The 12,455-nt window shown below is 50.9% G+C and overlaps 1 protein-coding gene across 2 annotated transcripts in view; it reads left to right on the top strand.

Moving 5' to 3' along the window:
- Positions 1 to 12,035, top strand: part of CYGB (cytoglobin) — a 53,107-nt gene extending 41,072 nt beyond the window's left edge. The window contains exon 4 of one of the 2 annotated variants that reach the window (XM_054047559.1): positions 11,864 to 12,035. In XM_054047559.1, coding sequence (XP_053903534.1) covers positions 11,864 to 11,920 — 57 coding nt within the window. In that variant the 3' untranslated portion in view covers positions 11,921 to 12,035. Of the gene's footprint in view, positions 1 to 6,086; positions 6,382 to 11,863 lie in introns of those variants that run through there. The other variant, XM_054047558.1, reaches the window with a different exon arrangement.
- The last annotated feature ends 420 nt before the right edge of the window (positions 12,036 to 12,455 follow it).

Genomic DNA, 12,455 nt, shown 5'->3' with positions numbered 1-12,455 from the left:
CCTTTGCGAGCCGCATTGAGCTCTCCTTAATGAGATCTCCCCAGTGGCTAGGATAGGATCAACCTGCAGCCACACTGTCCTCTCCCAGCTCAACCCTGCAGATGTGGAGTGCTCATGCTTAATAGCGCAAACAGCTCAGTGAGCCCCAAAATCCAATTCCAATGAATTCTGAACACTTCAGAGTTTAGTGCAGAAATGGAGGCAGGCTACCTTGCAGACTCTCAGTGAACTTCAGCTCCCTGCCTGGGTCCTAGTGCCTCCTTCCTCACGGATTCAAGAAAGACTATTGTGAAAAAGGGAATGGGAGGAAACTATACAGAGAGGAGAATAACAATGGGAATACAAGAGGGAAACATTTGCAAATGGAATGAGATTTAAAAAAAAAAAAAAAGACTGAGAAATAAGACAGAAAAAGATTTGGACCAGAGAGACCTTTCCCCGACTAAAATGGGGAGAATGATATCATTTATTATTGTTTTATTACAGTAGCACCTGGAGGCCCTAGTGTGCCAGGCCCTGTGCAAACGTGCAGGAAGAAATGGCCCTAAAGAGAGTCTGTGTAGCCCCTCATTTGGAAAGCACTTGGGATGAAAAGCACGACCGAGGCATTATTATTACTGGAAGAGGCAAGCAACAATCTTCTTGAAAGTACCTGTGAGAGCTTGGAGTGGAGCTCTCCACTTCCAGCAGAGAAGTGCTCACTGCTGAGTCTTCAGACTAGGGCCCAGTGGCTGGCAGCACTGCCTCACCACAGCTCATCAGCAGGAGGTTTGCACATCCCCTAGTCCTGTGCAGCAACGCCTGTTTAGTTTGGGTGAATTTTCATGAACAGGTGGGCCATTCTCCAGGCCTACCCCTGACTTCCACAGTTAATGGTTACAATCAACCACCTATTTCTTGCAAAATAACATCATATAGAGGAGATTTCTTGGGGTTCTGTGTGTGAAGGTGGCTCCTGATTTAATGGCCTATTCCAAAGAGTGGGGGGAAGGATGGCCTACTGGGCAGAGTGCTAGCCTGGTATTTTAGACCCGGGGTCAGTTCCCTGCTCCACTACACGCTTCCTTGGGCAAGTCATGGAGTCTCTCTGTGGCTCGGATAGAGAACTATTCTGGATCTGTTGTCACTGGAAAATGGGCCCCCTGCATCATTGCTCAGAGAGTTCATGTAGCTGGAAGAATGGGCATGGGTTTGTAGTGAGCAATGACCAATATTGTGGACAGCTTGCACCTTTCTCATTCCCACCATACTTTGTGGTTAGCCCACTCAGGCTATGTCTATACTGCAAAGAAAAATGCACAGTACTGAGGCTCAGAGCCAGGGTCAGCTGGCTTGGGCTGGAGGGCTAAGGAGAACAGTGTGGGCATTCTCATGTGGGCTGGATTGCGGGCACGGAGACTCTCCTCTCTTGTCGGGCATCAGAACCTGGGCTCCAGCCCAAGCAGGAACATCTACACTGCTATTTTTAGCCCCGCAGCCTCAGCCAACTGACCCAGGTGCTGAAATGCAGTGCCAGGGGGTTTTCTTTGCAGTCTAGACTTACCTGGAGACCCTTCAATTAGAACCCAGTGTCTTCTCTGCTCTCATGGGGAAGGACAATGCCAAGAGGAAGGATTCTGCTGCCATAAGTGAATGGAAATAAGGCATTTTTTTAAACAGTGCGTAATTAACCATTAGAACAATTTACTAAGGGTCATGGTGGATTCTCCATCCCAGACCATTTAAAAAGCAAGATTGGATGGTTTTTTCCCTAAAACACCTGTTCTAGGAATTATTTGGGGGAAGTTCTATGGCCTGTGTTATACAGGAGATCAGACTTGATGATCATAATGGTCCCTTCCGGCCTTAGAATCCATAAATTTCAGGGACTTCTACCTGGCTTCTGTTTCCTTCTCCTCTGACCTTTTATTTCTGTATTTTTCCATCTCTCTCTCTCTCTCTTCTCACACTCCTGCTCTTGGCTGCCTGGGTGAGCCGCTTCTCACCCTTTATCTCACAGCCCCACACAAGCCATCTGCCCTGCAGGATATGCCAGCCCTGGCTAGCTCTACCACAGCCTTCCCTATGCTATCTCTTATATCACCTTCCTGTTCCTCTGCCCTTAACTTCCAACTGAGGGATCAAGTCCTTCTCTCACCTCCTGCTCCTTATTTTATGAAGGCCTACCCCCTTCCCAGCTGGGTTTGATCACCAATTATGCCTAACACCGGACCAGGTGCCATCTGGCTTAATTAGGCTCTGGCTTCTGCTAACCCCTGGCTGAGCAGGGTGGGATTTGTACACCCCATCACATTCCCCTTCACGAGATTTTTTTCTCCTTCATTCCCACAAGCTCAATAAAGCCAGAGTCAATTCTTTAAATCTAGGATGCTCCACAGGGTTTCACACCAGCAGGGTTCCCCCAGCCCGAAGCCTGGTATTTGATAACCCCGAGCTCACAAACAGGTACAGTTGGGTGGCTAGAATGAGGTGGATCCAAACTTCTGCCTAAACCGTTCACCCAGCTCTCACAGATTTGCCTGGCCTCCCTGTCCTATTAAAGTTATCATTAAGGTGACTTTATTTTTTCTTTAGCTCTTAGGGCTCTCAGCCACACTGCCCTGAAAGGAGGCTGTAATATGACCCAAGGCAGGCTCTGGAGACAGGATAAATATATCACGCCATGCTCAAACACTCAGCATTTCATCTCCCACCCGGATCAGCTTCCACTTCCAGAACTCCAAGGAGAACTTTTGACTCCCTCCTGCCCCAAAGGAGAACATGAATGGAAAAGCTGTCCCAGTGCAAATTCCTCACACCAGTCTGCCATTGCGCCAGAATAGTTATCTAGCAAGCAACATGCCACTGCCCATCTTAGCGTGACCAGATGTCCCGATTTTATAGGGACAGTCCTGATTTTGGGGTCTTTTTCTTATATAGGCTCCTATTACCCCCCCCCCACACACACCACCACCACCACCATCCCCTGTCCTGATTTTTCACACTTGCTGTCTGGTCACCCGACATCCAGTCCTGCACCCTGGTGCATCATTGCGAATCAGAGCTGGTCCAGGCAAATCTAGCCCTCTCTGCAGTGTCCTTTATTTGGGATCCCAGCAAAGAGCAAGAATCACGGTGCAAGTTTCTTCTCCCTCCACTCCCTCCAGGTGAATAGAAGATCATTTGGAACAACTAACATGCCAGCCAATACAAATGTGGAGAGAATCAATATTTCATTATTAATGCAACATGGATAGATAAATCCTGCAACCTCAAAGGAACTCTATCCCCTTTTTTTCCATCTCCTTCTTTATTTGTATTGGGCCAGGCCCCCCATCGTGCTAGGCGCTGTACAAACACAGAACAAAAAGACAGCCCCAGCCCCAAAGAGTGTACTTGCCTGATCTCTAGCTCCCATCTTTAGCGGCATCGTGCCGTGGTTTGGATGCCGATTAAGTTCTACTACACTTTACAGCAGGGCCCTGATCCTCAGAGGTATTTAGGTGCCTAACTCCCATTGATTTCAGATGCCGAGCTGGCGTAAACTGAGACAAGTCAATCGATTTCATTGGAGCTGCACTGACTCACCCCAGCTGAGGATCTGGTCCTGTTTTCCCCCTCAGAGCTTTGCTAAAAAGAAAAGGAAAGAAAGAGAAACCCTCCTAGCAATGATACTAACCAGGAGTCCATCTCTTCCTTCCCCATTCCCTGTCTCCTCTTCATCTGCGCTGGGTGATATGGTTTATCTGAGCAGCACTTAATGTAAACTCTGTCAGCCCAGACGAAGATTAATTCTCTGGAGTTTGGCAGCAAAGAGATTAAACAACAAGGGGGAAAAAAAATACACATCTGAAATTGAAAAATTCTTCAGGGCTAATTTACAACCAGATTCCTCTTCTCCTCCCACACTTTCAAATGCTAACACAGGAGAGGGGAGGAAAGACTCTTTTGATTGTACCCTCCAGTGAAATGGGAAAGCAGGGTAATGACCAGAACTTAGACAGCACCAGACTGCTGGTTTCACAGGCGAGATGAAGTGTGGAAAATTCCACTTCTCTCCTATGCACAAATCCTGTCAATGGTCCCACAGGGGCCATGGAGTCTCTCAGTATAATACATTCACCAGCTTGGAGCTCTCAGCTTGGTTTGAAGGATTGGAGTCCCCACCCCCAATTTAAAGAAATATTCAGATTGCACCGTCTGATTAGTAATAAATCCATCAGGCCCACTTGCCCCCAGTAAAGGAATGTATAAAGCACGAAGGAACATATGGTCCATCTAATGGCTCGATTGGCCGGCTCCCCTGGCCTTGTCATTTTGAATAGACAATGCTCTGTGCAGCCTGGGAGTTCAGTGTTTCAATCACTGGCACTGGTGTAAATCTGGACTAGCTCTGCTGCCGTCAGTAGAGTTACTTCAGATCTGTATTGATAAAACCCCAAGCAGAATCAAGCCCCCTCTCCATAACCGGGAACGGTTCCATTGGGCCTTCGCAGAGGCCGGTTTGAGGGATACAGAGAGGGGAGATTACTGGCTTTATTTAGGGTACAAATTGGGCCAAAACGCAAACGCCATATCTGAGCACCCTCCAACTCTGAGCAATTGGGAATCCAGATAGAGTTGCCACCTCTGAGAGACTAAAAAAAACCAGCCACTGTCTCCCCCACCCCACTACCACCAGCCTGACCCTCCTTATCCCCTCCCAGGCACCCCCCCCAACCAGCCTGACCCTCCTCTTCCCCTCCCAGGCACCCCCCCCCAACCAGCCTGACCCTCCTCTTCCCCTCCCAAGCACCCCCCCTCAACCAGCCTGACCCTCCTCTTCCCCTCCCAGGCACCCCCCCCCAAACAGCCTGACCCTCCTCTTCCCCTCCCAGGCACCCCCCCCAAACAGCCTGACCCTCCTCTTCCCCTCCCAGGCACCCCCCCCAACCAGCCTGACCCTCCTCTTCCCCTCCCAAGCACCCCCCCTCAACCAGCCTGACCCTCCTCTTCCACTCCCAGGCACCCCCCACCATGAGCGGGGGAGTCAGGCTGCTGAACCCCTACACCATCCCCAGTCCCCACTCCATACCCCTCCCCTCTGGTGAGCTTCGGGTCCATCTTACTTTCCAGTGCCATGAGGAGCAGGAGCCTCAGCCCCCATACTGGCATGCTGAGGGCCCAGCACATGGAGCAGCACCCGGGTGCCATGCCAGCAGCTCTCCCAGGTGCCTGGGGACCTGTGCGCTGTAGTGGAAGCAGCCACTGGCACCCCTGTACATGCACGCAGCAGTTGTTGCTAGTTGCAGCTTGCCAGGGTATTTTCACTAGTGCGAAGTGAAGAAAACCCCAGCACGCTGCAACCGGCAACAGGAGAAAAACCAGCCAAGTTGGTTTAAAACCACCCAGTTGGCAATCCTAGGCCCAATCCTGGTTGGTGGCCCCTGAGATTGGGGGCCCTGTGCAAGCACACAAAGTGCACACTGGCTCATCCAGGCTGGACTGACTAACTGCAGGGCAAGTCCTTTGTGGCCACATTTTCCAGAGCAGCCACTGCCTTTGGGTGCTTCCATGTATGGCTGCCGAAGTTGGACTTCAGAAAATGTTGATCCCAGGGGGCTGTATTGTGCTCTGTCTAGCAGGAGGCTACCAAAGGCCCCGGATCTGAACATGCCCAGGCTTTGGGAAGTCCAGAACCAGGTCCAAATTTTGCAGCTATTATAATGGGCCAAACCAAAACTGAGGAAAATCTAGATCTAAACTGTGCAGCACAGGACCATCTCTACCTCAGGCCTGGTCTGCACTACAGGTTTAGGTCAACTTTAGCAGTGTTAAATCGAATTAAGCCTGGACACGTCCACACGACGAAGCCCTTTCTTTCGACTTAAAGGGTCCTTTAAACCGGTTTCTTTACACCACCTCCGACGAGGGGATTAGCGATAAAACCGGCCTTTGCGGGTCGGAATTGGGGTAGTGTGGACGGAATTCGACGTTATTGGCCTCCGGGAGTTATCCCACAGTGCTTCATTGTGACCGCTCTGGACAGCACTCTCAACTCAGATGCACTGACCAGGTAGACAGGAAAAGACCCGCGAATGTTTGAATTTCATTTCCTGTTTGCTCAGCGTGGAGAGCACAGGTGACCACGCAGAGCTCATCAGCACAGGTAACCGTGATGGAGTCCCAGGATCGCAAAAGAGCTCCAGCATGGACTGAACGGGAGGTACGGGATCTGCTCGCCATATGGGGAGATGAAGCAGTGATAGCTGAACTCCGTAGCAGTAAAAGAAATGGCAAAGTATTAGAAAAGATCTCCAAGGCCATGAAGGACCGAGGCCATAACAGGGACACACAGCAGTGCCGCGTGAAAATTAAGGAGCTACGGCAAGCTTACCACAAAGCCAGAGAAGCAAACGGAAGGTCCGGGGCAGAGCCGCAAACTTGCCGCTACTACACGGAGCTGCATGCAATCCTAGGGGGTGCAGCCACCACTACCCCAACTATGTGCTATGACTCTCTCACTGGAGAAACACACAGGGAAGACTGTTCGGGGAACGAGGAAGATGAGGATGGAGGTACTGTAGGTAGCTCACAGCAGCAAGGAAGCGGAGAAACCGGTTTCTCCAACAGCCAGGATATGTTTGTGACCCTGGACCTGGAACCAGTAACCCCCGAACTCACCCAAGACCCTCAGGGCACACAGGAGACCTCTGGTGAGTGTAACTTTGTAAATATTTGTAAACATTACACATGGTTTAAAAGCAAGCGTGTTTAATGATTAATTTGCCCTGGCAATCGCGGCCAGTACATCTACTGGAAAAGTCTGTTAACGTGTATGGGGATGGAGCGGAAATCCTCCAGGGACATCTCCAGAAAGCTCTCCTTGATGTACTCCCAAAGCGTTTGCAAAAGGTTTCTGGGGAGGGCTGCCTTATCCCGTCCGCCACGGTAGGACACTTTACCACGCCAGGCCAGTAGCACGTAGTCTGGAATCATTGCATAACAAAGCATGGCAGCATATGGTCCCGGTGTTTGCTGGCATGCAGACAATATCCATTCCTTATCTCTTTGTTATCCTCAGGAGAGTGATATCATTCACGGTCACCTGGTTGAAATGGGGTGATTTTATTAAGGGGACATTCAGAGGCGCCCGTTCCTGCTCTTCTGAACAGAAATGTTCCCCGCTGTTAACCACGCGGTGGAGGGGAGGGGTGAAGTGATCATCCCAGAGAATCGTGTGTGTGGGGGGGTGGTTTACTTGTGTTTGTGCCGCATGTTAACGGGGAAACCGCAGCCCCTCCTTTTACATTGAAAACCCATTTTAAATGGACAACCCAATTCATCCTTGATATGGGAAATGCGCTGCTGTTTGCAACCTTTCCCGCATGTTAAGAAGGTTAAAAAAGCCAAAACACTGTGGCCTACCATGGCTGCCTGCAAGCCGAAATATGCGACCTTGTAATGAAAGAGTGTACCCATCGTTCTCTAAAATGTGTCTTTTTTAACCACCTCTCCCTTCTCCTCCACCAGCTGCAAATGTTTCTCCTTCGCAGAGGCTAGTGAACATTAGAAAGAGAAAACGTAGGACGAGGGACGATATGTTCACGGAGCTGCAGATGTCCTCCCACGCTGATAGAGCACAGCAGAATGCGTGGAGGCAGTCAATGTCGGACATGAGAAAAGCACAATATGAACGAGAGGAGAGGTGGCGGGCTGAATGGCGGGATGAAAAGAGCAAGTGGCGGGCTGAAGACGATAGGTGGCGTCAGCTTGCAGACAGACGGCAAGAGTCAATGCTCCGTCTGCTGGAGCATCAAACTGATATGCTCGAGCGTATGGTTGAGCTGCAGGAAAGGCAGCAGGAGCAGAGATCGCCGCTACAGCCCCTGTGTAACCAACAGCCCTCCTCCCCAAGTTCCATAGCCTCCTCACCAAGACGCCCAAGAACACGGTGGGGGGGCCTCCGTCCACCCAGTCACTCCACCCCAGATGATCGCCCAAGCATCAGAAGGCTGGCCTTCAATAAGAGTTAAAGTTTTAAAATGCAGTGTGTCCTTTTCCATCCCTCCTCCCCCACCCATCCCAGGCTACCTTGGCAATTATCCCCCTACTTCTGTGAGGAACTAATAAAGAATGCATGAATGTGAAAAAACAATGACTTTATTGCCTCTGCAAGCGGTGCTCGAATTGGGGAGGGGAGGGTGGGGTGGGGTGGTTGGTTTACAGGGAAGTAGAGTGAACCGGGTCGGGGGGGGGGGTTTGGAGGGTTCATCAAGGAGAAACAAAACAGAAGTTTCACACAGTAGCCTGGCCAGTCACAAAACTCGTTTTCAAAGCTTCTCTGATGCGCACCGCGCCCTGCTGTGCTCCTCTAACCGCCCTGGTGTCTGGCTGCGTGTAATCAGCGGCCAGGCGAGTTGCCTCAACCTCCCACCCCGCCATAAAGGTCTCCCCCTTACTCTCACAGATATTGTGGAGCGCACAGCAAGCAGCAATAACAATGGGGATATTCTTTTCGCTGAGGTCTGAGCGAGTCAGTAAGCTGCGCCAGCGCGCTTTTAAACGTCCAAATGCACATTCCACCACCATTCGGCACTTGCTCAGCCTGTAGTTGAACAGGTCCTGACTCCTGTCCAGGCTGCCTGTGTACGGCTTCATGAGCCATGGCATTAAGGGGTAGGCTGGGTCCCCAAGTATCACGATAGGCATTTCAACATCCCCAATGGTCACTTTCTGGTCCGGGAAGAAAGACCCTTCCTCCAGCTTTCGAAACAGAGCAGAGTTCCTGAAGACGCGAGCATCATGTACCTTTCCCTGCCATCCCACGTTGATGTTGGTGAAACGTCCCTTGTGATCCACCAGGGCTTGCAGCAGCATTGAAAAGTACCCCTTGCGGTTTACGTAGTCGGTGGCTTGGTGCTCCGGTGACAAGATAGGGATATGGGTTCCGTCTATGGCCCCACCACAGTTTGGGAATCCCATTTCAGCAAAACCATCCACTATTGACTGCACGTTGCCCAGAGTCACTACCCTTGATATCACCAGGTCTTTCATTGCCCTGGCAAATTGGATCACAGCAGCCCCCACTGTAGATTTGCCCACTCCAAATTGATTCCCGACTGACCAGTAGCTGTCTGGCGTTGCAAGCTTCCACAGGGCTATCGCCACTCGCTTCTCAACTGTGAGGGCTGCTCTCATCTTGGTATCCTGGCGTTTCAGGGCAGGGGAAAGCAAGTCACAAAGTTCCATGAAAGTGCCCTTACGCATGCGAAAGTTTCGCAGCCACTGGGAATCGTCCCATACCTGCAGCACGATGCGGTCCCACCAGTCTGTGCTTGTTTCCCGGGCCCAGAATCGGCGTTCCACGGCATGAACCTGCCCCAGTGACACCATGATTTCCACATTGCTGGGGCCTGTGCCTTGTGAGAGGTCTATGTCCATGTCAATTTCCTCATCACTCTCTTCGCCGCGCTGCAATCGCCTCCTCGGCTGGTCCGGGTTTCGCCTTGGCATGTCCTGGCTCTGCATATACTCCAGGACAATGCGCGTGGTGTTCATAGTGCTCATAATTGCCGTGGTGATCTGAGCGGGCTCCATGATCCCAGTGCTAGCTATGGCGCCTGATCAGAAAAAAGGCGCGAAACTAGTATCTGATGGACCAGGAGAAGGAGGGAGGGCAGGAGGGAGGGAGGGCCGAGTGACGACATGGCGTACAGGTACAGGAACAGGGAATTAAAATCAAGAAAGGTGGCTGTGCATCAGGGAGAAACACAAACAACTGTCACACAGAATGGTCCCCCCAAAGATTAAACTGAAAACCCTGGGCTTAGCAGGCCGTTGATTTCACGGAGGAAGGGGAAGCAAATGAATACAGAACAAATCTATTTTTTACATCTTAAGCTGGCAGCCGACGGTGCAGCATGAGTGATAGCCTCTCCAGTATGAGGATGACGGATACCGATCATAATATACCATCGACTGGCAAGGGGCTGCTGCTGTGTAGCAATGCAGCCCCACGTCTGCCAGCCCCACGTCCGCCAGCACCCAGCATCGCCCTCGGCCTCTTCTGGGTGCTTAGCAGACAATACTGGGCAATTGGCAGAAAATAGTATACTACGACTGGTAGCCATCATCATCGAAACAGTAGCATGTCTGCCCAGGTGGCCATGATTGACAGCCACTCCAGTACGACGACGATGGGTACCAGTCATAATATACCATCGCCTACCAAAGGGCAAGGGGCTGGTGCAATGCAGCCCTACGGCTGCCAGCCCCACGGCTATCACTCATGCTACACCGTCTACCGCCAAAAGGCAGTTAGCAGCTGCTGCTGTGTAGCAATGCAGTCCCACGTCTGCCGGCACCCAGAGGGCATATGGTGACGGTGAGCTCAGCTCAGCTGAGCGGGCTCCATGCTTGCCGTGGTATGTTGTCTGCACAGGTAACCCAGGTAAAAAGGCGCGAATCTATTGTCTGCCGTTGCTGTGACGAGGGGGGAGGGGCCTGACGACATGTACCCAGAACCGCCCGCGACACTGTTTTGCATCATCCGGGCATTGGGATCTCAACCCAGAATTCAAAGAAAAGGCGCGAAAGTAGTATCTGACGGACTAGGGGAAGGAGGGAGGGCGGGCCGAGTGACGACATGGCGTACAGGTACAGGGAATTCAAATCAAGAACGGTGGCTGTGCATCAGGGAGAAACACAAACAACTGTCACACAGAATGGTCCCCCCAAAGATTAAACTGAAAACCCTGGGTTTAGCAGGCCGTTGATTTGACGGAGGGAGGGGGAAGCAAATGAATACAGAGCAAATCTATTTTTTACATCTTAAGACGACGGTGCAGCGTGACTGATAGCCCTCGGCATCTTTCTGGGTGCTTGGCAGCAAATACTGGGCGCTTGGCAGTTAGTGTATGACGATGGTCTTCAGGCCTATTGCACAATTGGCTGCTCGGGGAAGACTCTGCTAATGTGCGATGACCCAACTTGTAATAGGACGGTTAACAGTCGTAATACACCATCTACTGCCAAAAGGCAAGCCCCACGGCTGCCAGCACCCAGATCGCCAATGAAGGCTACCAGTCTACTGCACCGTCTACCACCAAAAGGCAGTTAGCAGCTGCTGCTGTGTAGCAATGCAGTCCCACGTCTGCTGGCACCCAGAGGACATATGGTGACGGTGAGCTCAGCTGAGCTGAGCGGGCTCCATGCTTGCCGTGGTATGTTGTCTGCACAGGTAACCCAGGTAAAAAGGTGCGAATCTATTGTCTGCCGTTGCTGTGACGGGGGGGGAGGGGCCTGATGACATGTACCCAGAACCGCCCGCGACACTGTTTTGCATCATCCGGGCATTGGGATCTCAACCCAGAATTCCAAGGGGCGGCGGAGACTGCGGGAACTGTGGGATAGCTGTGGGATAGCTACCCATAGTGCAATGCTCCGGAAGTCGACGCTAGCCTCGTACTGTGGACGCGGTCCGCCGACTAGAGCACCTAGAGCATTTTATGTGGGGACACACACAATCGGCTGTATACAACCGATTTCAATAAAACCGGCTTCTATAAATTCGAACTAATTTCGTAGTGTAGACATACCCTAAGAGCCCACCCAGAGAGTGGGAGCTGGGATAAGCCACCTTGAACCAACTCTTGCCAAGCACAGGGTTAGCTACGGGATGGACACTGACCATATATTGGAGCAGTGCACTCTAGCAGTCCCCCAGTAGCAGGATCGTCCTTGCAAGCAGAAGAGAAGTTGAGCTGGTTAGTGATTTTCTGCTCCCACATGGAGACAGATCTTCAGGACAGAAGATTTAGCCCTTACACTGGGAGGGAGGGGAATTACTAACAATATTTAAGGGGGAAAATGAACTAGCAAGAGGCATCCTCTGGTTTTTCAGGAGCCCCCTGGTGGCAGCGGCAGCTGCAAAGTGACAGAGCCTCCACTGCCAACCTGAAACACTGCTGTCCATGAAGAGCATCTTGCATTGAACCACAACAGTGCCCAAGAGAACTGCATCTGTCTCATTTAAAGTGATTATTCAGTATACGTATATTAGAATGTGGGAGAACTTCAGGGGATTCCTGTAACCAGACCAACAATGTTGTACACATGCATCAGCATTTCCCTGACTACAGACAGTCAATTTCAAATCACTTGTGCTGTGACTGGGAAAAAATAGCTTCCATTTCCTGCTATGACCATTAGCAGAATGAGATCATCTGGGAGTCATGAGACCTTCTATAGTTCCTGAGAATGCCCTGCAGCGTGCATTACGTTGAATAAACACTGAGTTCTTTTAAAAAGAAATTCCAGCCTTGAAGAATGGAAAAGACCTTCAGATTACAGAGTTCCTATCCTACAAATATTTACACAGATAAGTAACTTTGCACCCATACATATTCACATACAAAAAGTTATTTATGACCATCAGAGTTTTCGGGATCAAGACTGTATATGCATGATCCATTCTCGCAACATCCACATGATAT

The sequence above is a fragment of the Malaclemys terrapin genome, chromosome 13, assembly GCF_027887155.1.
Source record: "Malaclemys terrapin pileata isolate rMalTer1 chromosome 13, rMalTer1.hap1, whole genome shotgun sequence".
Lineage (NCBI taxonomy): Eukaryota > Metazoa > Chordata > Testudines > Emydidae > Malaclemys > Malaclemys terrapin.
This window is presented reverse-complemented; position numbering and strand designations above follow the sequence as displayed.